The sequence below is a fragment of the Aquila chrysaetos genome, chromosome Z (genome assembly GCF_900496995.4).
Source record: "Aquila chrysaetos chrysaetos chromosome Z, bAquChr1.4, whole genome shotgun sequence".
In the NCBI taxonomy this organism is placed as follows: Eukaryota; Metazoa; Chordata; class Aves; order Accipitriformes; family Accipitridae; genus Aquila; species Aquila chrysaetos.
In genome coordinates, this window is record NC_044030.1 from 11,216,346 (window position 1) to 11,243,883 (window position 27,538).

At 41.4% G+C, this 27,538-nt stretch overlaps 1 protein-coding gene across 5 annotated transcripts in view; it reads left to right on the forward strand.

The window, feature by feature from the left end:
- The window catches only part of ECPAS (Ecm29 proteasome adaptor and scaffold), a 66,221-nt gene that overhangs the window by 27,907 nt on the left and 10,776 nt on the right, over window positions 1-27,538 (forward strand). For all 5 annotated transcript variants that reach the window (XM_030003551.2, XM_030003550.1, XM_041120650.1 and 2 more), the window contains 23 exons: window positions 227-330; window positions 1,367-1,490; window positions 3,739-3,819; window positions 4,578-4,806; window positions 5,347-5,438; window positions 7,198-7,332; window positions 9,445-9,610; window positions 10,029-10,201; window positions 10,708-10,809; window positions 12,309-12,432; window positions 13,424-13,569; window positions 14,683-14,737; window positions 15,515-15,629; window positions 16,579-16,644; window positions 16,899-17,016; window positions 18,968-19,135; window positions 19,761-19,840; window positions 20,592-20,697; window positions 21,954-22,001; window positions 23,033-23,154; window positions 24,302-24,452; window positions 25,383-25,448; window positions 27,290-27,379. In XM_030003551.2, coding sequence (XP_029859411.1) covers window positions 227-330; window positions 1,367-1,490; window positions 3,739-3,819; window positions 4,578-4,806; window positions 5,347-5,438; window positions 7,198-7,332; window positions 9,445-9,610; window positions 10,029-10,201; window positions 10,708-10,809; window positions 12,309-12,432; window positions 13,424-13,569; window positions 14,683-14,737; window positions 15,515-15,629; window positions 16,579-16,644; window positions 16,899-17,016; window positions 18,968-19,135; window positions 19,761-19,840; window positions 20,592-20,697; window positions 21,954-22,001; window positions 23,033-23,154; window positions 24,302-24,452; window positions 25,383-25,448; window positions 27,290-27,379 — 2,661 coding nt within the window. The remainder of the gene's footprint in view (window positions 1-226; window positions 331-1,366; window positions 1,491-3,738; window positions 3,820-4,577; window positions 4,807-5,346; window positions 5,439-7,197; window positions 7,333-9,444; window positions 9,611-10,028; window positions 10,202-10,707; window positions 10,810-12,308; window positions 12,433-13,423; window positions 13,570-14,682; window positions 14,738-15,514; window positions 15,630-16,578; window positions 16,645-16,898; window positions 17,017-18,967; window positions 19,136-19,760; window positions 19,841-20,591; window positions 20,698-21,953; window positions 22,002-23,032; window positions 23,155-24,301; window positions 24,453-25,382; window positions 25,449-27,289; window positions 27,380-27,538) is intronic.

Sequence of the window (27,538 nt, forward strand, 5' to 3'; positions counted from 1 at the left end):
AATTAACCATTTCATTCTCCACTTGTGTATATATGAGAAGCTAGCTTTTCTTTTCCCTGTCTCCTGCCATATGAAGAGTTAGCAAGAACAGTATCTCAAAATGTCTAAAGTCTTTGAGTCATATTGGTACCAGAGGACAAAACAGATAACCGATGATTTACAAATGGCAAGTCATTAGTGTTTTCATTTAAAACTCAACTGTATGTTTCTGTCTCTTCTCTTTAAGCCTGAAGTTCAAGTACGTCAAGTGGCTGTGAAATTTGCTAGCACAGTATTCCCTCCAGATCATATCCCTTCCAGATACTTACTCCTGTTAGCTGCAGGAGACCCGTAAGTTATTTTCCTTTACTAGTTATTGTCATGTATACATACATATATATATATTTGCATCCAGTATGTATTTGGATGAAATATGAATGCATACATATCTGTGTATGTATGTACATAAAAACATGCTCGCTGAAAATCAGGTATCATAATTTGGAAATTAACCTTTACATAGGGGCATTCTTGACAGTTCTGTGGAGAACTGTTACTATGCCTTATGGTAGTCTTTGGCTTGGATTCTTTCACTTGTTTCAGATGAACTGCTGTCACTAAAGCACTTCATGTTAATGATCAATTGCAAAGTAAAAATGCATTGACTGAAATCAGCTGTACAGTGGCTAGAAATTGTTTTTTTCCTGGCAAATTCTATCAGTCTGTTTTTAGTTTGTATTTGCAAAAAGCCAGGAGCATGCACTTGTGAGAGTTGCCACTCTCTGCTGAGGAGTAGTTGATTCATTAAATTACAGTAATAATTTTATTTGCAGTTTTTTGTCACTGCAATTTAAGTGGTGGTTTTTTTCCAACTTACTTTTAATTGCTTGATTTTTGATGTGAGTAGCTATTATGTAACTAAGGAAAGCTAAACAGATCAATTGCAGCAAACTGCTCTGTCATTGCAGTGTCAGCACTGTTTTAGGAGTTGATCTTCCTCTGAGTAGATGGCGATAAACTGGGTAGCTATCAGCTGAAGCATGAATATAGGAAGCAGTGGGGAGGAGGAGCAGATAGGAAAACAAGGATGTGGGAACCAGGAACTGATGGTGAACACCAGCAGGATGTAAGAGGAGCAAAAGTAGGCTGATCCAGGCTGTTTTGCAGAGGCCACTCATCACTGTCCTTGTTCTTCCCCCTCTCTAAAATAAAAAAAAAAAAAACATTAAAAGCTCTAATGCAAGCTTTTTTCCCTTTACTTTCAAAAAAACCACTTCTCATTTAAAAACTCTTCTCTCTCCCCCAGCTTCCTAAGATACCTTATTGCTTATTAAAGGCCATTTGTACTGTGCAAATAACGTCTGTTTCTCATCTTTTCTTCTGAAAGGCGGGAGGAGGTACATGGAGAAGCCCAGCGGGTGCTGAGAACGTTTCCTGGTAAAAATGAAAAGGAGAGTTCTGGGAAGCAGATGCCTTCCTTCCCTGAAATGGTCCATTACATTCAAGACAAGGTACGCTGCTTCTGTCCCAGTAAATGGCAAACAGATGCCTGATGCTCAGGCATGTAGTGAGTGTGGTATTCCCTTCCCTGTATCCATCTTCCTCATCTACACTGAGGAATAAAGTTAGCTAAAATCACACTGAAGACCACACATAGTATTGTATTGCCAAGATTAGCACTCATCGTTACCTTCTGCTGGTAATAATTGCAAGACATCCAAGTGTTGAATGACAGGGAGGCAGATCCTTTAACAAAGGGATTATTTTGTTTTGATGCTGTTTGTGCAGAAGATGTGTGGAGCGAGGAATCCAGTGTTCAAGGGTGATAATCCAGCATGTTTCACAAACACAGTTCGCTCACAAACACCTTGAAGGGTCAGTGAAGATTACTTTCTGGTTGGGCTGGTGAAAAATAATATTGTGCACAAAACAGAAAAAAGATTCTAGGCTAGGAAAGGAGATACTGAAACAAGTGAAGAAGTCTGGTTTGTTAAAGGCTTAATTATTCATCTTCATTGCAATCTGTGGAAATAACGGCCTTGTAAATAACCTTTGAGGAGTCTAGTGGAATGATATGCCAAAAACTGTACCACTGAGTTTACCCTCACTGTTTGCACTGAGAGATCGTCTGGAGAGGTGTTAAAATCTAGTCTGTATTACACCCTTCTGTGTATAGTAGCTATACTAGGCTTATAAGCTTTAAAGAAGAGGTGGAAAGTCACTGACAATACTTTTTTTTCCTCTGATATTATACTTTTTTAAAAAATGTCAGTATATAATATTGGAGCACATCTGGTGTTGCAACAGATCTGTGATAGCAGAACTCATACCTGAGAGATTTCTTGTGAAATGTTTTATACTCTGCTGCTGGTGTACTCTGCTGGTGTATGAAGCATTTGAAGCTTTATGAAAAAACTTGCTTTTGTCCAAAATACTGGTTATTCAAATAGATATAAAAAAATAAGAAACCAAGATTGAGTTTTAGATAACACTATTAAATGCCTGTCCCCTTGCAGTTAATTTTTAAGTTTTCCTTCACTTCTGTAATGTCACTAAATAACTATGGATCAGCCTAGTTTAATCACTACTGAGAAAAACAAGATTCCCTCACTCCTAGGTGAATTTAAAAAAAAATTTTTTTGAGCACTTTTCAGTGCTTCTTACATGTCCTGAAGGCATATTGAAAAATGCTGGAAGTACATTTCTTTGGTTATCTGGAAGTGTGAATTTTCACATATCATGAATAATCTGCAAGTGTTGAAGATGTTTGAGAACTTTGTATGCATTGCTTGGCACAGCAGGCTGAGGAGCAAAATTACTTTCCTGCATGAGTTAGCATGGTCCTTCTCTCCCTCTGCAAGAAAGTATATGCGAAAGAGTAGGACCTGATCTGCTGGGTATGGATGGGAACCCATTCTTCAAGGGAGTCATCTTCTGGTTCACTAATTCAAGTTTTCACTAATGGTTCTGGATGTCACTGAAGTTACAGTGCAGCAAAAGATCTGAGCATGTTAAGAGATTTGAAGATCTGTTGACTTCTGTGCAATGCCTTGTGTGTTTATTCAGATGCAAGGCTGCCTTGCTGAATCCAGCCCTAGCACTGATGTGCGTATTGCCTAGAGATTACGGACATGCCTTTCTGCAGCATTTGCAGTGGGTGTTATTGGAAACCTTCTGTTCGGATGTTTTTCTGCTGGAATATTCCTGCTTGTCAAAGCTAACATTTCCATGGAAGGGAGTTGCTCACTTTCTGCAGCAGCCTTCTACCTAGCAGTAGCAGGGTCTGAGAGACTCTGTGAGCTTGGCTGGTGCAGCTCAGGGCACCCATCTCCCAGTACTGGGGAAACCTGGCTGCTCTGCAGCCTCTCCAGGCAGAGCTGCTATCTCGAAGCTTCCTGACTGCCTGTCAGCTGGGGCTCCTCAGTTTGGAAGTTTGTAAGATACTTGTATTTAAATTCTAAAGCACTTCTTGTTTCCTGAGGGGAAGAAACAATGTTGTCCTGCTCCAGCCTCCCCTGCTGTTCCCTCTCATGAATTCAGAGTTTCCACTTTCTGAGTTGATAGGGACATAAAGTTGATGGACCTAAACTGTACTATTGCCAAGGGCACTGTGCCCTTCTTGTTATAGAACTGTTGTACATTTTCAGTTGCTAAGTGGAGGATAAACATAGTTGCATCAGCAAAATTTCCTTGACCGTTCCAACACCTCTGCTGTTCATGGGTCTGGATGTTCCACTCTTAATATACTCTGTTGTTTAGGCCTCTCACCGAATGAAAACTCCGGCTAAATATATGACTGGAACTGCAGCGTTGCCTTTCAATCCTGCCACATTTGGAGAGGTAATTGTCTGGATTTACTTCCTCGGATATGTCTCCCGTTATTTATTTAGAGGATAGTGTAAGAAGCTAACTGTTACCATAAGTCACCCTACATTCTAAAATTCCTCTTATAAACAGATGTTGGGATTAACCCTCCTTCCTTTATCTGTCTGTCCTTAAATGGCAGTCTGAACAGGATTTTCATGGGGGGTTGGGAGGAATGTTCCCGAGAGGTCTGCTCCACTGCTTTCTGCAGCGTACCTAATGTAATAGCTTGTCAGAGGGAGAACCTGGCAATCCTGTGCAAAAGTCCCATTATACTTCTTGAGGCTGTTCTTTTCATAGCAGATTCCCTGGCTTAAGTGATTTGTAGACACAAACTCAGATGCAATGCAAGGTCTGCATTAGCAAAGCGTGGGGTTGCATTTGTATGCATGCCAAATTGGTATAGGGTACAGGCTGAACTGCCTGCAAGAAGGTTGCATCAGCTGATGATAAACCAAAAGTCTGTGTATGACTTAATCTTTTGATAGTGATGGAGGCATTGTAGGGTTGTCTGCTTACACAGGTGTATTGCAGAAACTGATCCTAAGATTTGCTACACTTCATATTTGTACCTGTCTCCATGCTGACTCTTCTGTCTAGATTTGATTAAAGAAGAAACTGTCTTCTTGTGGTTACATTAAATACAGCATATTCCGTCTCTTATTTTTTTCTCCTCCATGGTTTTGCAAGTGCTCATGCACTCAGTATCCTGTGTTTTTCTCTTCTCTACTTAGATAGTTCTGTATCTGCGGATGTGTCTTGCTCACAGTGCCGGTGTGGTGCCAACCTCACAGAGCTTGGCAGATATGCAAGATCATGCTCCAGCCATTGGACGTTACATAAGAAACCTCATGTCTGGCAACCACATATCTTTCTCTTCCTCCTCCTCTTCAAAAAGTGCAGAAACCAACCCTGTACATGTATATATTGGCCTTCTTCAGCAGCTGTTAGCTGGTGTTGGAGGTAAGAAGCTGTGTGCAGCATCATCTTGAAGGAAAAAAGTCTTCTTTTACTAGAAATGAGTCACCATGCCCAGGGCTTTGAACTTGGCTGCAGCAATCACAGAGTTGCAACATGGACTATATACTCTTCAGTTTAAACTTGTTCTTTTCTATGCTGTTGCATAGGTGGGAGAAACCAGGACAGTAAATTGCAGCATCACTTGGCGTAATGCTTTAAAATTGTGGGGCCATTGTCTGTAACAGCTACCTCACCAGTGAATGCTATGTCTTCGTCACTCAGATAATAGCGTACCTGCGACGTGTAGTCTTAAAGCACTTGAATGCCTTTAGAACAAATTGCTACCAGAATATTTGCTTCTATTAGTTTCCCTAATATTTCTGAGAAATACTATACCTTATTATTCTGTATTGTTTGTTATGCCTAGTAAATTGCAAATGCTTTGAAATGCCTGATACTTCGTAACCTCTTTTTATCACTGATTGTTAGATTGTTGTAAATACCACAATTGTTTAATAACTTGATTCTTTGATTTCTGTATAGGTTTGCCAGTCATGTATTGTCTTTTAGAAGTTGTGTCAGTGTATCCAGAAAAACTAGCCACCAGATTTGTAGACAAAATGGATTGGATAAAGGTATGTTGAAAACCCTTTTTTTGGTTTATTTTTTTGGGTGGAGGGGGTTTCACATTAGCAAAATCTGGCATTTTCCCATGGTGAAATGGAGTATTATTTCCAGGTATGCACTTAATATGAAATGTGGTATTTCTACTTACAGTCAACACCTCATGAGGTGTTATATGTAGCAGGGTAGGGAAAATTATTTTTTGGTCCTTTGGTGTTAACTGATTTTGTTCATTGACCTACATGTTCTGGGTAATCTATGTCACTGATCCTGTTGGTATAGTCAGTCAGTTTTTCCCCTTGATTAGAAGATCCATTAAACAGCAAAAAAAACCTAAAAACAAAATTCTGAAAATTTTTGAAGGAATTGTTTAACAATGGGAAGGTTCAAGTGGGAAGGTGTGTGTAGCTTCTCAGAAAATGACATGAATTAGATCCCCAATTGTTTTAGAGCGCTTACTGTGGAGGTTTTTTATTTTTTCTATTAGCCTCAAACAAAAAACCAGATAAAGGGGCCTGCCGGGGAATAAGCCAAAGAGAATTCTGCTTTCCCTAGATTCTTTTTTCAGGCAACTTTCTGCTTTTTCATTATTTGCTTCAAGCATCCAGGATTTGCTAAGCTCTTACAGGTTGCCTTTGCTTTCATTGGGGCAATCTGCAGAAAAAAAACTTGGTCGAGTTAAAGAAAAATTAGAATGTGTTCTAATAATTTTTCTTGCTGATATCTGTGCTGCACTGCACTGTATAGTTTACCACATCTCATTTAAGTGCAGGTATGAACTTCAAAGGAGAGGACTTAAAAACATTATCCTTTTCAGTATTGCTTATCATTTGCAGAAAAACCTTCTTTTTCTTTGGCCTGGTGTCCCTTTGCAAAATTAAGCTTCTAGGGGTGGTAACTGATACTACCTAGTTCCAGAAGTATTGTTGTAAATCATCCTTTGTGTGATTTCGCTTTGCCAAGTGGAAGGAACAGGTCCAGGGGTTTGTTAGAAGTCAGCTATGTGATTTGATGCAAGTTTTGAGTTGAAGTTAGAGTTATGTTTCATGAGCCTGACAGATCTCATTTTCTTTTTTGTTTGCTTGGCTCATTTTTGCTGCCTTTGTGGTGGCCCAAGCCATTCAAAGATTTGGGTGTGAATTTTTCACATGAGTGTGTTGCATTATACATCAAATTAATGGCAGAGGTAAGATTGTATCTTAACAAATGACCTGAGGCTTTCCAAATTGAACTTTTTAACACTTTAGGTAATACAAGGTCTCTAATACAAAGTGGATGAATTTACATTGAGAGCCATGATTTCCTGGACCCATTTTTTTTGTCACCATTGGATTTGACTGGTTTAACCTCTTGAGTTTTTTTTTCCCTTTGATTAATACAAAGGAAATGGAAACCTCCAGTAGCTCAGGAAAAGTAGCATCTTGAGGGTTTTTTTTAGCTCAGTATGGATGCAAAATGTGGAAGCTCTAATCTGAAGAGAAAATTCGGCCAACCATTCAGTCAGCCTGTTTAATGCAGAACTGGTGGGTAGCCCTCTTGTGGCTACTGGTAATCTTCCTCCTAAATGCTGAGTGTGTAATGAATGCTTTGCTGAACTGAGTGCTTTGTTTCTTACTAAATGATAATGCTGTGAGTTTAAAGAGTGGTTTCTGAGTTCAGTACTATTTATGTAGCTGCATGATAGTTGTGCTTGTATATTGAAGCTCTGTATGACCAGACTGTATAAGAATCTGCTTCCATATTTTATGTTTTTTTGTAAAAACTCTGCAGAGCCTGATGAACACAAACAAAGAAGAAATGCGTGAGCTCGCAGCCCTGTTTTATTCTGTAGTGCTGTCTACCATGTCTGGAGATGAGCTTAGGGCATCCTTGGAGCAGCTGATCAAGATGACAAAAGACAACCATGTAACTACCTTCCTTTGTCTACTTCTTGTTTTTTCTCATGTCATGTAATTGATAGGAAGTCTAGATCTCACAGTATGTCCAGGACATATTAGCCTTAATCTGAGTGTAAAATTAACTAGCTGAATTCCAGTTGGACTGTGAGAAGGGATTTTTGTTGTAGGTGAGTGCAACAGCTCTTTAAATAAATTAATCCCTGAAGCTGATGGTAAGGTCAATAGGAGGGTTTTCTGGAGGCAGTTCCCAAGCAAAGCCAGCACTGCCACATATTTAACCAGTTTTAGCCAGCTAAATATTCCTCATCCCATTGACTGGTAGTGGATCACACTACCCACCTCAGTTTAGCGATTCCTTATTCGTGAACAACTACAGGTACCCGCGGAACTAAGAAAATGTTGCACTCGTTAAATGTTTAACTCTCCCCCCCTCCTGAGCCGTAGCTGCCTCCTGGCTCCTCATTGCCTCAGGGTCTTGTCCCACCAGCAGCCTTTGCTGGGTGAGGGCTGGCTTCTTTCCTCCCACCCCACATGAACCGCTGAGCAGCCTCCCTCTGCTGTATCGCTGCTTGGTGGGCTGGCCTGCCTTCTCTCCTCTGGCAGCTCCTTCCCCCTCCCATTATACTTATCTCTGCATTTTGCCACTACGAGCATGGAGACAGAGTCCTGAAAACAAATGGGGCAGGTGTGTCTTGAAGCCTGAAAGGGAGGGAAAGTAGCAGCATTTTTAGGTTATATTTCCCCAAGATGTTTTTATATCAGTGTCTTCGAAGGACTTAATGGGCCACCATTTACATTGCAGGTAACAGGCTCAAATGCTGACAAGAAGTGCTGATCGTTTTATGTCGTAATGAACAAACATGATTTATTTTGAGTCTGTGAAAGCTGTGCCTGTGAGCCAAAGCCATGTCATTACTCAGTTCTACATAGGGCACAGCTCCTGCAGTCACGAAGCCAGCACAGACAGGTGCCAGCCCCTCCACCGCTGCTTTCTGCCCCAGTCACCCGTGAAGCCATGGTTGACCTTTCACAGAACCTGGCTGAGAACAAAGAGGGATGTGAACCATGAAACAAAAAGAAGCAGGGTGTTCCCATGCATTTTTGAGTTAGAGTCAGTTAGAGCTCCGGTTTGCTGCGAAGGTACAAACCCAGTTCAATCAGTACAGCTAGTGGTGGGGGTGATCTCTAGTGGCCCAGTAAGGACTGCGGTGTAAATGGATAGCTGAAGTGGAGACGGGGGAAGGACCCATCCTCAGCTGGCTTTGCTGCTGTGAGACCACAACAGGGAGCAGTCCCTGGTGGCCAAGCTGGGTTAAGGATCCCGCCCTGGCAGCACAGTTGCACTGATGCAACTTTTCGCAGGGTTGTGATAAAAAACAGATACATGAACCAATCTGAGTTTAAGACCTGTCCCCTTCCTTTTTTTAAAAAAATTAAGGTAACCTTTAAGTCTCACAGCCTTATTTCTGCACAAAATCCTTCTGTTAGAATTCACCTGTGGGAATGAGCACTGTCATTAGGTAGTCTCAGCACCAAATCAGCATTGGAGAGATTAATGGTCTTGACATTTAATTGTAATAATTAGGTTTCACAATCTGTGGCCTACTGAACTGTGTAGAGGCATTGCCTTCAGTATTCGTAGGTCAAGTGTGTTCTCATTCTTAGCAATGCAAATCTAGAGTAATTCCCCTTTATTGCTTTTTACCAAAGAGTACATTTTGTCCTCTTAATTTGAATATGTCCAGTTTCTAAGTAGAGACAGCATAGTATTATCTTAGTTCACCTTAACAAGTCTGTACTTACAAATCAGATGAGTTGGACTTTTTAATTTTTTTTTTTGCCTACCTGCCAAGGAGTAGACTTTAGGAATGAGTGCTGGTGATAAATTCTTAATCTGTCCTCCTAAGCCTCTTCTAAGTTTTGCTTATTTATCTTAAAGGACTCCATCCATCAGAGAGCACTACCAATATCAAACTCTGTTGTTGCATTATGTGTTAGAACCCTGTATTCTTCAGGGTGCCTTCACATCTGGTTTGTCCATATGTGTTTTTATATCAGTGCTTTGTGCAAAGTGTTACTTTGAAAATGAGATTTTCTGCACTGTTGGTGTTGTCTGTAGAGCCCGGAGGTCCAACATGGATCCTTGCTGGCTTTGGGATTTACAGTAGGAAGGTACTTGGCCAAAGGGAAAATCAGAACAATGGAGCTACATGACATAAAACAGCCAAACACTGCAGTCATGCCGGAACAAGAACAGCTCATAAAGTCGACAACAGAGACAATAGGTAACTTCCTGCCTAAGACTTTGCTGCATGTAACAGTTGTTTTTTCAACTACTGCAGGCTGAGGACTTTTCGAAGATATTCAGCCCATAGAAACTGTAATCTTGACTTCACTTTCTGTGATAGAATTTATAGCCTGTAAAAATGTCATCTGATTAGATGTATGGACGTAACCCTTTTCAACAAGAATTATAGGTGGACTCTTAGCTCATAGACCAACATAGCAAAACTGGGAGCGGTACCACTGCCTAGACATCTCTCAGTGTCTCCTTTCACTTTGATTTTGTTGTAGCATAATGCTTCCTACTAGCTGTAGAGAACATAAACACTTTGCCTCTTGCATGGGTAAAATGTAAGTGCCTGCCTGCCTACTGCTAAATAATACAAAATCCAAGTCATCCTGTTTCGTTTTTTCCGGTAGGTTCTTTTCTGGACAGCACCTCTCCCTTCCTCGTGGTGGCTGCTTGTACAGCTCTTGGGGAGATTGGCAGGAATGGCCCCTTGCCAATCCCCAGCGAAGGAACAGGATTTACAAAGCTGCAACTTGTTGAAAGCTTATTGGCCCGAATCCCTTCCAGCAAGGAAACAAATAAGGCAAGACTTTGTAGTGCTGTTACAATTCTTGTTAATTTCTGGAATGCTCTGTCCCCAGGTTTATGTATTACCTACCAAACTCAGCCTCGTTTTTTAAAGGAGTTAGGCTTATTGTTGGCTTTAGTGAGTCAGAATTAGGCTAAGGGTTTTCAGAATTAAGCTAAGGGTTTTTCCAGTGTTGTCTAGCAGTTGATCACTTGTGCTCTCTATAGTCACAAGTAGGAGCTTAAGAGATGAAAACTATAAATGGTCATAATTTTAATTCAAGAAAAATGGGAATATTTTCTTTTACCTGGAAATAATCCTCAAAGGTAACAGGACATATGTTTTGATCTGTGTTTTGGAAGAGAGGTGCACCGATTAATCTAATAAGTCACTTGCACGTCTAACTTCTGGTACCTTAAGTGAAGCTTCAGCAAGGGTGAGGAAGAGTGGGTGTAAAGTGTATCTCCTGGACTTATAGGAAGGTTATGTGATGGTGTTGGTTTTTTTTGTTTGTATTTAAGATGAAGGAACGAGCAATACAAACATTAGGTTACTTCCCAGTGGGAGATGAAGATTTTCCCCACCAGAAGCTACTGTTGCAGGGTTTAATGGATTCTGTGGAGGTGAGGCACGATTAATGTATTACTCTCTATACTGCAGCGAGTATTTCTATTTGAATGCTTTTTATATACTCTAGAGCCAGGTTTACAAGGGGAGCTGTCTTTTTGTAATAGTGCCTCTGGGTTTTTTAAAACTGTCTTGAAATAGAGAGCAGAGGTAGGTTTGGGACTTATAAAATGTTTTATGCCACAGTTTAAAAACTTGCCAGTCGAGGTCTCTGCCCCAGTCTCTGAGATGAGTATGTGTTCCCCTTCAGGAGGACTACCTGTATGTGTACTTTGGCCTTTGAAAGTACTCTAAAAGTAGTTATATAAATACACCTTCTTTTTCATCTGAACTACATCAGCTGATACAACTCACTTGAATTAGAAGCTTTGTTTATAGGAATATATGTATCTGTTGTCAGTCTAAATGCATCAGTGTAGCGCACTGTGTTCTTTCGCAGTACTTCAGAGCTGCTACACATATTGCAATATGCCAGACAGCAAAATTAAATAGTCAAGGAGCTTTTTCAGTGTTCTTCGTTTAGGGCTTATCTTTCTTCCTTTTTCATACTGACATAGGATTCAGCATTGTAGAAGCAGCTATTGAGTATCAGACAGGCTGCCTTTGCAGAGTCCCCCAAGCTGAGGTGATCATCAGATAGTAACACAAGAATAGTAACACAAGAATAGTAACACAACCATTAAAATGTTTCTAAGTGTCCTGTTTATCTCCTGTGACTGCTTAGGGACATTACAGCTTCCTTTAGAAAATGTACTTGAAAAAGACCAATTTATCTTAGATTGCAGGAAGCTAAGGGCTTACTTCACCAAATGCCTGAGCATTTTGTACTTGCAGAGAGTAAGAAAAGCAATCAAGGAGGTACTCGGCAGGTGTGGAAATTGGTTCTTATGACTCAAGATTCATCATAAGTAATGACAAAAAATTGGTAGAGTTCTGCACATTCTGTTCCTGAGGGCTTAGAGAATAATGGAAAGAAGACAGAGAAGCGAAGCAAAGTATTGTCTGAATTCTTTTAATGTGAAAAACAAATTTGTGCATCTCTTAGTGATGATCAACTTCTGGATAGAATTACAGGAGAATCTTTTTCTACTGCATACTATAACAAAGCCACAGTAATTTTCTTTAATAACTGGCAGTCTTGTTCTAACTTTGTTTTATTTTCATCCTGTCCCTCCAATTTTTTCTGTTCACTAAGTTGAACTTTTGCAGAGACTAGCAAATGCTTTGTAGGAGGTATGCTTTCAAAATAAGCATGGAAATCTTAGCTCTTACCATTTGTTTTGGAGAGTTTGACATCGGTTCAGTTTCCATCGATTTCAGTTGGTCTGAGGTGCCACATGGTCTCAGAAGCTCACCAAAAGAGTGATCTTACTGCAGATTGGGTGAGAATTGGGGTTAGAAGAGAGACTGTGGTTTTGTGGAGTGAGTGCCAAAAGGTGTGTGTTTGGTGAATGTTTAATTAGCACTGTCAGTGAGGCTCTGTTGTGTTTTTCAGGCCAAACAAATAGAACTGCAGTTCACCGTTGGTGAAGCTATTACCAGTGCTGCTGTAGGAACCAGCTCCGTGGCTGCACGTGATGCGTGGACAGTCACAGAGGAGGAATATACCCCTCCTTCAGGTATGTCTTCCTAATACAGGGGCTGGGTTGAGGAACGTAAAATCTCACAGCTCTGGGCTAACACTGGGCTCCATAACTTTATTTCTGTGGTGTTTGATTTATAACAGCAGAAGTAAGAGACATTTTGTGTTTGTTAATGCACTGCTCAGTATTCTGCAATGCTGATTATATACAGGTCATTTCACCTCTTCAAGTCCATCTGCTCGGAAGGTAGAAGACTTTATTTCATGTGCTGTTTAAATAGCTTCTCGATGAAATCTAATTTATTGCCACTTGACACTGCATTTGTTTTATTTTTTCATTTTGGTTTGCTATTTTGGGTTAGTTTTAGGTTTAACATACACAAACCTTTTAAAATAGCACTTTGAAGCCTGCACTGGAAAACAGGGTTATAAAGTTAAATTGCAAGTTTTTTTCCAACAACTTGGAGTGATATGATTAAGTGACATTTACATGCAGTAAATGCAGAAATTTTACTTAAGGACTAAGATTCTGTACCCATTGAAATACAAGAATGACAAAATGCTAGCTTCAAAACAGGGACCTGTAAATATCAGCCTCAGACCTACAAACAGGTGTTTTAATGTTTTGAGAGTGGTCTTAGGTCTCTAGTGTACACAAAGCTGAGCATGTGCGGAGTGGGGTAGAAACCGAACCCTGCCGTTGCTCCAGAAGTTTTGAGTCCTAACAAAAAAAAAAAGTAGTGCACTGAGTCTTACACAGCGAGTGGTACCTCTTCATGGCCACAGGCTCTGAAACACTTTCATGAAGGGTTAGGAGGACTCTGGTCAGTGTTTCTGTTAGGAGAAATACTTTCCCAGTGACTCCAGTGAAGGCTTTTCCTAAATAAGCAGAGATTAAGCTGTCACCTGGGTACTCATGGGCTGATTAGGTTTTTCATTGCCACTGCACGTTATATTGAAATTACACATGGGTGTGGCCAATTCTCCAAGCTTCCCCCCTCCCCTCTACCTTTCTTTCTTTCATATAGATTTGAAAGTGAATGACGTGGTTCCCTGGGTCCTAGACCTTATTTTGAGCAAGCACATTATCAGCCCGAACCCACATGTAAGGCAGGCAGCTTGCATCTGGCTTCTATCAATGGTGAAGAAGCTGAGTACACACAAAGCAATTAAGGTAAGAAATACACCCTTTCCAACACTCACTCCTTGTGCCTGTTTTTGCTTCTCTCCTTCTTTCTGTCCCTTCCTTCCCCTTCACTTCCATTGCCTCATCCCCCCCAGTGCTGCTGCAGTCCTTACTGAGGTCTTTTCAAGACATGGCTTATCTTTTGTTACTAGAGGAACATACTAACTGGCATATGAACGAGGCTGTTTGGCACCTTTGTAAACATCTGACTTGCACTCTAGTCCAAGTGAGCTTAGTGTAAATAGCTGTTGTAAGATGAAGAAGCAGTACATCTTCCCTTGAGAAGAAGAGGTTGGTGTCTGTATAGTTTTTAGGATTTATTTCTGGAAAATATTAAAAGCAGGTCTAGGAGGAGAAGAAGGGGGAGAACTAGGTGGAATTCCTGGACTCATTTGTGTCACAGAGTTTATCACAACTTTGGTACCTAGGAGCAGTTATGTGCTTCATGTACTGTGTATTTTTGGTGCGCTTTGATGAAAACTTTATATTTAGGGTACTTGTCTGTAACGAGAGAATGTGAAAGGACCAATACAAGGACTTAATAAAGTATTCCCAACCAAAATGCCATCTCTCTGCATAGAGGTACTACAGACTGTGATGGGACCATGTAACCATTTTGTGCTCTCCAGCTAATGATAAAGAGCTTTGGGACAATAGGTGCTTTGCAAATGTAAGCTGTTACATGTAAAACCTTGCCACATATTACACTTGTCTAAAGAATGGACCTTGTGGGAGGTGGCAAAATCCACTAGTTTGTGGATGAAGAAGAGACGTCCTCATGCAGAGGATAGCCCCATCTGGCTGCAAGCCGGATTTATGGCACATTACTGCCATGTATTAGACAAGGAAAATAAAATGTGTGGCTTACTAATGGCATGGTAGCTGTAAAAGGGTGCTGGACAAATAACTGTTCTCTTCTGTGAATGTCAGGCTGCTGCTTACCTGCCTGGAAAGGAGGGCAGTTCATGTTGCAGGTGAAGCTCAAGTAGGCAACTCCATTGATACAGTAGCCTCTGTTTATCTGTTAGGAACTTGCCTTGAGACCAGACAAAGGATCCAAAGCCTGAGATGAAAATAATGTCCTTTTTTCTCCTCTTACAGTCTCATCTCAAGGATATTCAAAGTGCATTTGTTTCAATTCTGTCAGATAGTGATGGTAAGTACTATCACATCTTAAGAGTTGTGTCTTTTGGGAGGCTTTTAACAGAACAGAGGGAATCTTTGAACAGGCAGGAAGTCACCTACATCCTCTGTCAGTCGGCATTGAAAGATGACTGTAGAAACATCCCATTTCTGATGTAGTAGGAATGATTTCTTTTCTAGACATCGCATGTAGAGATAAGCACAGCTTTTTTCTGTGCTTTGCTAGCCAAGCACAAATGTTTTTCTGCATTTGCCCCTTCAGACTGTAATAACAGAAACTGTTCGGTGGTGCTACTTCTGCTCTGCTTTGGGCAGCGAGATGCGTATCACAGAGTTCTGCGTGGACAGGAATTCTAAGCCCTCTTTAAGCTAGCAGATTTTGACTTATAGGTCTACCCATGGCAGCTAGTGGAAGGGGTGGCATCCAGCAGCCTATCCGAAGCTCAGTGAAGTTGAAGAGAGTATTACCATTAACTTTGCTGAATTTCAGGGGCCAGCAGTGTATCAGAATACCTGCAGCTCTTGGAACTCTCTGTGTTATATCAAAACATGCAGTGACAATATTAACACAAAGATGTCACCTAATTTGATGGGGGGGTATGCATTCAGAACAAATTGCTGCTTCAGGATGCAAAGCTTGTGCTTTGCCAGACTAGATCTGCTCTAAAGTGGAGAGCTGTGAAGAGCTCCGTTTGCTAGATCATGATTTTGCTTGACTCTTGTTTTTGAAATTTGTGTGTTACTTAATTACATACTTATCTTTAATTTTACAATGTAAAATCTCTTGCAGAGCTTAGTCAAGACGTTGCTTCAAAAGGTCTTGGGCTGATATACGAACTAGGAAGTGAACAGGATCAACAAGAGCTAGTCACCACACTTGTTGATACCCTTATGACTGGGAAAAGGTACAGTGAGCTCAGAACACAGTGAGAGAGTACTCTGAGCTATGTGTCTGATGGGAACAAAGATGTGCCTCTCTTGTGTGTTGAAAGGGATGTTTTGTGGCCAAGGGCAAATCAATATCTATATATTCCCAGTGGGTCAAATTGGGACATTTCTTAATTCAGCTTAGACTTTCTTGTGACTGAAGTTGTTCTGGTTTTGTTCCATTCAACAACGCTTCAAAATAATGATTCAGTCCTGATTCAAGCAGTTCAAATCTATTGGGGTTTGGTTAGATTTTCTAATGGCTGCATTGTGTAATTGCAAAGGACAATGACCAGTTGCAGCAACTCTGCACAATGTGAATATTGCAGAAGAGAGGACTTGCTTGTGCCTGAAATGTACCTTTTGCTGAGAAAGTGTTGTTAACAGTCACTTGTCAGCTTTGGTGAGAAAAATGCTGGTCTTGCAGGACTCCTGGCTAGTAATTATGTCAGTCAGTGCTGGAAATGCTCTTTAACAACCTACTCCTGTGTAACCTGGTGTGGGTGTGGCCACTATGAATGGCAAAATCCTAGGCTGGGAGCGTGGGGATCCAGTGGTGGTAAACAGGAAGAGATTAGATGAATAGAAATTGTATTATTTCATTTTGAAGTAGAGATTTGCTGTCCATTATATGGCTTATGTCTGGGCAGAAATAAAAAGCCATCATTCAGTGTTTTGACTTTTTACTTTCTGACTGGACAGCAAAACTTTCTGCAGCATCTCCTTAACATTACACATGATGCAGGTTAATGAAATTCCTTGCAGTGCGTGTGGCTTTGCACACCTGTATGTTTTTTATGGGATTGGAACTGAAAGAACAAGAAGTTACTGAGTTAATAAAGCAAAACAAATTAACTTGTTCTGTAGCGTGCGGGCAATTCAAGGGTAGAGTTTGCTGAAGCTAATACTGGACCTCTTTTCTACCAGAGCCAAACATGAGATGACTGGAGAAACTGTGGTGTTTCAGGGTGGCCTGAGCAAAACCCCAGATGGGTAAGTTTACTGGCAGTCTCAATGACAGACACACAGTCAGTGCTGAAACAGTATTCTCTTGCTTATAAATCTGCTTCCTGAGGTTTTTGTTCCTTCTTGTTCTCTAAGTTACCAAGGCTATTTTCTTCTAGTACTGATAGGGTATTCACTCCTCTCTCTCTCTGCTTTAGGCTGTGATTTGACTATAGCTTTAACTATTATGGCATTTGTGTAGCTAAAAATAGTGACACTGATTTCCCTTCTGCTTTCCAAAGTCAAGGCCTGTCTACCTACAAGGAGCTTTGTTCACTGGCAAGTGATCTCAATCAACCAGACCTGGTGTACAAATTCATGAATCTGGCCAACCATCATGCCATGTGGAATTCTCGGAAGGTAACTTGCTGCTTTCATGCCGCTTTCATTCCCACTGTGAACTCTGGAAACAACAACTGCATTTCTTTAGCTCTGGTTATGTGATTTATGGATAACTGTAGATGGAGGCCATTTGTTCACACTTTGGTGTCAGGTCCAGTGCAAATGTACCAGCCTGCGAAACAAATTTAGAATTACTTGAAATTCTTACAAAAAGAATTGGTATCACGAGGTTCATGCCATCCTACATTCCCCTCTGAATCAACTGTGATCCTTTGCTCGTACTTTTGAGTGTGCTTAGAGGCCAGGTCTTGATGTTCCAACATCAAGTGAGATAATACTTGAGTTCCAACAGTGAGATAATACTTTCAAAACTGGATGAATTTTCAGATGCCAGATAAAGTGACCTTTTATGTAAAAAGGCAGAGCAAGAAGTATTCAGCAATAAGTTGCTAAAAAGCCAGTTGACAATACACCAGTTTAATCACTGTTGTCAGAAGTCTCCTTTTTCAACTCAAGTCTTGATATTTTAAAGCTACTGGGACCTTTAGCAAAGCCAAAATACTATTGGATCCACTTCCTGCCAAAAAAAGCAGCATCATAAATTTGAAGATTTAAGTATACGTTTCAGAGCTTTAACCTGGGGACTTTTTCACGGGCTTTACATAAGCATGGAAGAACTTGTTTTGTCCCTGGGAGCAGGCAGAGCTCCTTTCATGTGCTTTCATGCAGAAGACCCAGGTAGCAGCATCTACTGTATTGCACCTTTCATACTTGCTACCTGAGGTTTTGAGTCTTTGGCAACACCACTTAGTGCAAAAAACAAGCCCCAGCATTAACTTTCATCCAGAGTTTGACAAGTTAGCATGTCTCAAGACTTCCCTGTCTTGGCACTGGGACTTCAGAAGCACAGGAGCAGAGTTAGGTTCCTGACCCTTGTGGAATTTCACCAGCTAGGCTGAGTCAAGACAATCCACTCAGCAACTGTAGGTTGACCTTTGGCATTTGAGGAATTTGGAGAATCATTTAAGTTGAAGTGGGCATCTGGAAGTCTGTGCTCCAAACCTCCACACAAGAGCTAGGCACAGCAAGCTGTTCAGAGCCTTGCAGGTGATGCCTCCCTTTTCCTTATACTTTCTGCAGCCTCTTGCTCATCAGAGCAGTGGTCCTAACTGAGAGCGTGTTTTTTATTACTCTTCCTTTTCTAGACTAACCCAGACAGCACACACAGTCCTGTGAAATCCCTAGCATGGGGTTTTGAGTGGCAGCTTTTGACACTGCAAGTAAGGAAACGTGAAGTCATTAGAGGCAGTCACTGCACTGCCTGTATTGAGCAATTTCTTTTTGGGCTATCCTGCCAAATCCCATAGGACTTCACGAGCGAAGGGCGAGCATCAGTTCCACTGTGTTAGAATTGACAGTGGAATTGACAGTGTCAGAGAAAGAAAAAAGAGTATGGAAGAATACTTGAGTTTAAAGTAAATATAGACACACACAAAATGATAATCCTCAGAAATTTCAGGTTGTAGAGCTAAGGTAGAGTTGTTTTATTTTTAGTTTTTCAGTTCCTAAGTTATTCTAGTTCTTTTAAATGCAGCAGAGTTCTAGGGAAGCAGTGGCCCACCCTGACCAGTTTTTTTGAGAAAGAATCTCTTTCAGAGGAACATGCTCAAATCTTCATTCTTGAAATTCTCCACCACCACTTTTGCAAATGAGGTCAATTGGTATGAAGGTTGGAGAGAAGGAAGTTTTGAAGTAGTATGTTGTCTGCTGAGTGTGATTGTATGCTTGAGATCACTGTGGTACTATGGCACTGATGGGGGGTTAATTCTGGTACCATTCTAGTCCTTTTGATTTGATCTAAATCTAAACTGTGTCAGTCCATTCTGCCACTGACTGTGGCGTGCCCAGGAGCAATAACTGAGTTAGTGAGCAGATTGTTTCAACAAATACTCTTTTGTCATCATTTCAGGGAGCAGCTTTTGGTTTCAATGTGATAGCTGCCAAGGCTGGAGAGCAGCTGGCTCCATTTTTGCCCCAGCTTCTTCCCCGGCTCTACCGTTACCAGTTTGACCCCAACCTGGGCATTCGACAGGCAATGACCAGCATTTGGAATGCCTTGGTCACTGACAAGTCAATGGTGAGTGAGCAGCAAAGTGCAGAGTGGTGGGATTGCTGCTAGCCAGCAGCACCTCAGAGGTCCTCACGGGACAGATGCATCTTGTGAAAGGAGGGGCTGTGCAGAAAGGGTTGAGGTATTGTCCTACAGAGAAAGAGGTGCTTGAATCCATGGATGAGCTGGAGGATGCGCAGAGGTTTTGCACTGCCTCTTACATATGAAAGGATATTGCAGACCTTGTTTTTGCTGCCACTATTCAAGTTTATGATCTACTTTACTTAAAGTGAGGTCTTTCCACACTTTGATATTGCTTTGATATTGCTTATGAGAAGCTCTTCAGGAATCCTTGTGGTCTAAGATGCCCTTCCTAGAGCAAGAGCATCTAAATGGAAGGACTGAGGGCCTCTCCTCCTTTCTTGTCATCTCTGTTACAGTGTTAAGCCCTGAAGCAGTGCAGAGAAAGGCATGTCTAAAGCAAAGTCAGAGTAAGTTTATGTGTAGTCAGCTCTGGCAAGCATTAGTTCATCTGCTGTGGCTGGAAGCAGGTTGTATTGTCCAAAAGGACCTTTTTTTTTTTTTTCAGAGTACAGGAGAAGGATGCATGGTCCATGCTTGTTTCATGATTTTTCCTTTTTTTTAATAATAGGTTGATAAGTACATGAAGGAAATTCTTGAGGATTTGATCAGTAACCTAACCAGCAGTCTGTGGAGGATCAGGGAATCCAGGTATTGCTAGGAAAAGTAACAGATTTTTCTTTGAACTCTCTTCTTTTCTTTTCTTCTCCATAAACTTGTTAAACCTGAAGAAGTTGAGGGGGGACAGAGGACACGTCTTTTCAGCAGGGTAGAGCCATCCTGTAGTCTGCACTTAAGTGTGATACAATCTTGATGCTATTTGCTTCATTGAGCCTGAAATTTTTTATTGCATGTAGCTTGAGCATGATACTAAACAACGTCCTCTGAAGGAGGAGTTTTCTGGTCACAAAGTGCTTGCCTATCCTTGGACCTGAAATAATTGCTTGCAGTCTGGCCATATACATACTTGGCAGCAGGATGCCAGTCACTATAGGATTTTTAATAAACTGCTTTTTGTTTATAATGGTTTGTAGTTATGCTGTATTGAAAACTTCCATTTTAATTTAAATTCCAGGCTTTAGACCATTTTGTTTTGTTCTTATCCTATACTTACAGAAAAGAAATCTGAAACAATTTTGTAACTGGAATGTTTGTGACAGCAATTTTCACCACAGCAGCCTTTCTCGCTTGCTGTCACCTGTTTCACCGACTGGGTGAACGTTTTTTTCTCAGCTAAAGGAGACGTTCTTATGACAGAGTAGATTTAGGGTTTGAGGAAAATAAGGAGTATGAAACAGTTCTCATTTTTTTAACCATTTACTTATATTTATAAACATATCTGTATATACAACTATATCAAATAAATACACTGTGTGAAGGAAATGAAATTCCTTGTTTGCAGCTGTCTGGCACTGAATGACTTACTAAGAGGAAGACCTTTGGACGACATTATAGACAAGCTTCCAGAGATCTGGGAAATCCTATTCAGAGTGCAAGATGACATTAAGGTAAAGGAACGGATAATTGAACAGGAGTCTTCAACAGAAAGTACAGTGATCAAGCTCTGAGATCTTTAAAGAAAAATTCTATGAGAAGTCAAGATGAAGCCAATGGGAGTTTTGGGTATTAAGCAGACGAGAAATTCAGGCCCCTTGCAGTTAAAATTTCCATGCTCCCTTGGAAATTCTTTGTGTGTGTTTCTCATGTTTTTAAATGTTGGTTTTCATTCCTGCTGTGCATATTCATGATGGTTCAGCATTTTTCCTGGATATAAAAGAATTCCTAAGTATTTGCTTAACTCTGGAGTATAGAAACATATAGAACATGCTTGTGTGCTTAAATGACTTGCATATACGAAGTCAGAGTCCTCGGGTCCTTCCAGGTTTGAGCTGTGTTCTCTCTGGATCCAGACTCCAGGAAGTTACTTCCATACTAGTAGATGTAGCGTGTTCAGAAATGTTCCTGGGCACTGAAACAAACTGAGCTGTTTTGCCTTAGTGCTAATGAGCTATTTGAGCCTCCAAAATAGAGCAACTGCCTGCAAACTGCCGTTTGGGAAGGGCCTAATTTCTGAATTTTTCCTGGAAATGGTTTGGGAAGGTCTACCTGTGGCAGGCCAGATTTTTTCTAAGAACATCCTAAGACATTACCAGTCAAGGTGGTTGTGTTTCAGTACCCAGGAATATTGCTAGATACTGCTTAATTCATCAATACAAGTGAAGTTAAAGAGTCTAGTTGGTAGTGGTCTCACGTGACACCAGAGCTGCACTAATTTTACTGTTTGCTTTTAGTCCATCTTTCTCTAGTCCTAGACATTCAGTTGAGTAAAGCATCACTAAGCAACAGGCATTATATTGAGGAGGAGGTAAAGCATACCCAAAGCACTATATACTCTTTTTGCAGTAGAAGGTTCTGTTGGTTTTTTTGGGGTTTGGTTTTGGGTTTTATTGTTTGTTTGGTATTTTTTTTGTTTTGTGGGTTTTTTGGTTTTGAAAAGGACAACCAGTAAAATAATACCACAGAGACAAATGTGAACAGAAGCACAGAGAACCTGGCGGTGACAGGCAGGATTTTTAATGTATTTATCACTGAGTAGACCAGATACTCAGATGGACCAAAGCCAGAATTTCTTTGAAAGTTATTATATTAAGTATTAGTGATGAATATAGCCTTTCCAGTACTAGTGTTATACTTATCAATTAATATGACTCGTTCTATAGAAGACTTAAAAATAGTAACTATGCGTTGCTGACTTCTTTTTTAGGAGACTGTGCGAAAGGCAGCAGAGCTAGCCCTAAAAACTTTAAGCAAGGTAAAACTCTTAATTTTGTCATTTGCACATGGAGACGTTTATGGTTTTGATGTCAGGTAATCATTCGCTATCATATCTGCAGGAGTGACCTGTTTACCTTAGACTGTTGTCTTGAGAAGATCTCCAGTATAAGGTGCAGTTGTGATAAACAGAACAGCCCTCTAGAAAGCAATCATAATAAGCTTGACCACATACTCTTCTGTACTTTTGTTGATGCTGGTGAAGTTCTGCTGCTTGAGGACAACGCAATGTTAAGTTCTATACAACCAAAGGAGGGATATCATGAACTGTTTTTTTCCTCTGATGTCCTTTTTTTCCCCACTTGGGAGTGGGATTTAAGGAAACTTCCTGTAACTTCAACAGCTGGCCAAGCCCCTCTGATCTAGTTGACCAAGCCCAGTGGAACCTCACTGGTGTGAAACAAAGTAATCCAGTCTGGACTTCACTCTCTGGTGCTGTTACTGACACAAGATTTTTTGGGTGTAGTACACATATCACTTAATATTTTTTTAGGTATTCCTCTAAAAAAGTCACATCAGTGGAAATGGAAACAGATCTTAAGAGCTGTGTTTGAAATCACAACCTTCACAATGCATGCAGCACAACATTTGAATGGGATAAGTGGTGACCTGGTCCCAAAACGTTGTTGCAGTTGCAGAATCTGTTCTGATCTGGGACTCGCTGCTCTGCCTTATGGAATGGTTGAATCCATGTAACTGAGATAGGCTGTTCCTCAACTGAGAGGTCATTTGGTCCATCTCTTCATCCAGATGCAGATCAAGGCCTGCTAGGCTCTGAATTTGCCTTTTCTGGAAGCTGACTGTAGCTGAAACTCCTTTTAGGGATGTGGGTTAGGGCTTAAGTACCTCCTGGAGAGGAGAATGAAGGTGTAACAGAGCCTAGGTTTGGCTGTAAGCAGTTGCTGTAGTTACTGTTGGCTTCTTCTGTCTGTCTGATGGAGAAGGTGCTTTAATGGAGTCTGAGCAGGAGGTTTGTACATGCTTGCAACACTGATTCTCATCTGTCCCCAGGTCTGTGTGAAGATGTGTGATCCCTCTAAAGGAGCAGCTGGTCAGAAGATGATAGCTGTATTACTCCCTTGCCTCCTAGACAAAGGAATAGTAAGCACAGTTGCTGAAGTCCGATCTCTCAGGTTAGTTTTGCATCATGTAAGGTCCCTGGGGGTGGGCTCAAGTTTTGTCACGAAGAGACCCAGCTTATTCACCTGAGTTGCAGAATGTTCTTTGTGTTTGAAGTGACAAGTTTCTCTCTAAAACAGCTTTCCTGCTGAGTCCTTTTCCCACTGAGTTCAAACACAGGCCCAGGAACTCTATCCATCTTTTGGGAGTATCTGGCCTCTCTGCAAATGCCCAGATTCAGTTCCCAGCAGGAAGTTCTTTTCTCCCTGTACAACTGGCAAACTGATCTGCAAGCAGTTTGCTGTGCTTGAGGCTGTCCTTAAGGCCTGGCATATCTCTTCTGCTTGTAAACAAAAAATCTCACGGTAGTTCTTGAAACAGCCGCGTCTTATTTCATGACTGGTGAGTAATGGCAGTTCACATCCCAGAGGTGACTGCATTTTGTCACACTGTTCAAATACATTTTGTGTCATGTAATGGTTTGATGTCCCTTGATGTTTAGAGACTTCATATGCTTGTCACCTTGTAACCTTGTGTATTCCTTCGTTTGCTTGAAGGACAAAAAAGGCTGGAAAATTCAGACCTGGAGTGTAGCTGGTCTTTGCAAAAATAATTTTCTTTTATTGAACATGATTATCCAGAAAGGTTAGAAAGCTCCGATCAGATGATAGTGAATATTTCTTGATTTTTTTCATCCCTTTTGAAGCTACGAAAACCCTTTGTCAAAATGCAGCCTGAGAGATGTGGTCAGTCTGAAACTGACAAGTGGGATTTGAACAGATCATTGTAATTTGTTTTTTCTTGGGCAGAGACAATGGATGTCTCTGGGGTGACTGCCCAGAGCTGCTTTAAAACATGAAGATGTGTTATTTCTTCCTACATCTGTGTGTAGTACTGCCTCTTTGCCCATTCCCTTTGTGATACCCTGGCCAAAGTAAGAAATCTCTGTGCGAAGCAAAGCATCAATTGGAAGCTCAGGGCTAGGGTATGGTTTTGCTTAAGCAGAAAAATACACAGACTTTTGTTTGCAGGTAGATTTATATTGGTGTATCTGAGATTTGGATTGGCCTTTTTGTTGGTACTGGATTAGAGCAGACCAGAGACATTTTTCAACCAAGTCTGTGTGTTTCCCTGTTGACCTTCCCTTTGATCTTTTTTCAGCATTAACACTCTTGTGAAGATCAGTAAAAGCGCTGGGTCTATGCTGAAACCTCACGCACCAAGACTTATCCCAGCCCTGCTGGAATCCTTAAGTGTGCTGGAGCCTCAAGTCCTCAACTATTTGAGTCTTTCTGCAACAGATCAGGAGAAAGTAAGTGCAATTATAATGGGAAAGTATCAACAGAACAGAGATAACAAAGACTTAAGCTTCATTCAGTGAGCAGAAAACCAGCAGATTTTTGTTCAAAGATGCAAAGAGAAATAGCTAAGAAGTTACTAAAAAAAGTTTGGTCATTGCAATATGGCTGGACAAATGTGGGGGTTTTTTTGAAGGGTTGGGATTTTTTTTATTCACTAGACAACCACATATTTCAGAAAGTGAAGAATGATCTTAGTAAGAATTGTTGTTAAATGTCACTTCAACTCCATGTACAACAGTGAAACAGGTGAAGAGAGAGTCTGTAATAATTATCTGGAGTGCACCTGTACTGTCAAACTTTGCTGCTGTTTTTCCCAGGGGATTAACTGCAGGACTTCTTATAACATAGATTAGAAGGTGTGCCATAGCACTGTGGGCTGGAGGTGGATGTTGTCAGCTCTGTGTCCTTGAATCTTTCTCAAAGAACCATATAAATCAGTAGCAGTCTTCTGGGAGAGTGACTGAAACCCACTGTTCAGAAGCAAATGTAGCTAATTTCATTGTGGGGAGGGAAAGGGGTCAAACTCTAGCCTTTGCAAATGAGAAAGGAGTGAACAATAGGTCAGAGTGGGATTTTTTCTTTTTTTTCTTTTCCCTTTTTTCTTTCTTTCCTTTTTTTTCCTTATTTTCTTTTTTTTTTCCTTTTTGTCATTTCCATGATGTCAGGAGTGCATGGTTTAGCTCCTGTACTCCAGCTAGAACATCCACCTGCCTCTGAAAGGGAGACATTCATGGTCTGTAGATGTAATTACTTTCTGTCTGTATGCCTCTGAAATGGGTTTTGGTTTGACTTTGTGAGGTAGTGAGTTATAGCTGATACTGCCCTTTCCACTGTTTTCATGTTGAGTTTACACTTGGTTTTGTTTTTTTCCTTCTTTTTAGACTGCAATGGATAGTGCCAGACTTAGTGCTGTCAAGTCATCTCCCATGATGGAAACCATTAACATGGTAAGTACTTGATTCAGATGGGTTCCAGTGTAAGGTATGTTGTAGGAGAAGAACAGGAATCGAAGTGGGAGCTTTACAGAATACCTTTTCAGGGTTCATTTGATTATCACATCGCCGTGTGGATGTCTGCCCACCTTCTTTTTCATGTACTGACTTCTCTCATGCTGTCGCCTCAGCTTGCTCCTCAGATCAATTGTGAATAACCTTGGCTCCATTTAGAGTCACATGGATTGTTTCTCCACCTGAAGACCTGCCTGCTTTGATGAAGAGGGCGTCTTTCAAGTGCTTTTCTTTGGATGGGGGCTCAGCTGGTTCCAGATTATGCTAACTGCCATTTTCCTTCATCTCTGGCCCACTGTTCCACAACCAGGTTCTCACCCGGGCCTCCAACTGATGGTAGTTACTGTTCTCAAGGCACAAATGCTGTCCAGCCCTTGCCTCATGGTGCCTTAGGTATCCTTACCTGGGCGTTGCCAGTGCTTTGATGGTAGAGATATTTAGAGAAAATGCTGATATCACTGAAAGCACTGTCAGCAGCTGGTGTTTTGCACCATAGTTTCTGGCTGCTGGAGGAGTTGATGATGCCCAGACACTGTGCTGTAGGGTCTGTCTTGGCAGAGTTCCCTGCCCTCTGTAAGAGCCTGTCCCTTCCCAAAGAAAAGACACTTCTTTTCTGCTCAGGCACTGCACACAGCGAGGGGTGTGCGAGCAGGCAGGGGCTGTGAGCGCTGAGCAAGCTTTAGAAGTGTAGCCACCAGAGCTATTCTTTGTTTCCTGCGCTTATGGAAAAGTAACAACAGCAAGCCCTCCTGTATATAACAGCGTGTGGAGCTGCGTTTTGGTGTCAGGTGGACTGCTCTCTATAAATAGTGTGTAAAGCGGCTGGGAATGAAAGGCTCCATGGAAAAGCGTACTCACTGCCACCCCGCAGGCTGCAGCAGCTGCTGCTGTCCCTCCTCCAGGCCATGCCTCCCCCCACCAGCCCGGGGGGGACAGTTGTGCTGCCCTGATCGGTGCTTCGGATTTCCTAGGGGAGGGGAGGGATAGCATGAAGATGTCCTGGCTTCTGAGCAACCTTCTCTCTGTTCCTCTATATTCTGGGGCTGGCTGGGAGGTTTATGATATAATGGACTATTCCCTTCACCATACCAATGCAGGAGGGGGAAGTGACAGCTGCTCTAACTTCTGAAGCTCAGAGAGGGTTACCTTCCGTTAGTATGTGATGCTTGAATTTGCTAGAGGATGGATCTCCCCTCTGCAGACAGTGTGCTACAGAGAGTGCTGGTAACATGAGGCTTTCTGTTTTGCCCAGTGGCATTTAGGCATAGGAGATGAGAAACGATATCAGTAACATCCCTTTTGTACTTTTATGTCATTTATACCACTTGTTTGTCTTGACCTGTTTAAAAACTGTCTTGACTAGTTTAATTTCATTGTCTAGTTTGGATATGTTACTGCTTCAGGGTTTCAGACAGTTGTGGGAATGTTGGGTTTTGCCTAAGACATGCACACCTTTGCATCTCTTCCCCTCCCCAAAAGGAGTTCTTGCTAGTGTGTTACTTTCAGCTTTCTAAACAGTTGGAGTGCAGGAGTACATCAGTTCCAGCAAATGATAATTTAGCAGGGTCAGCTCAACATAGAAGTGTGACAAGAGAATCTGTATGTGGTGGAAGCCACTTTGTGGTGCCCTTTTCCCACCATTCAGAAAACTCTAATGATTCAGCTGAAGACCAGCCTGCAGAACTGAGGCAGGCCTCAGCTGGAAGTAGACCAGCTTAAGTCTGCCACCATTACCTTTGCTTTTCTCCCCCCAACACCCCCTGTCCCTTGCCTTTCTGTAGAGCTTGCAGTATTTGGATGTGTCCGTCCTGGGTGAGCTGGTTCCCCGGCTGTGTGAACTGATCAAAAGTGGAGTAGGCCTTGGTACAAAGGTGTGTATGTGATTTTAATAGTTCCTTTGGAAATGGAGAAGAGAACACAGAGCAGTGTCAATGTAAATACAGTTCTTTTGACTGTCTCTTTTAAAGTGACAGCTTGGGCTCATTCATACTGGAGTAATTTTACATCTGAGTCTCAATCCACCTACAATG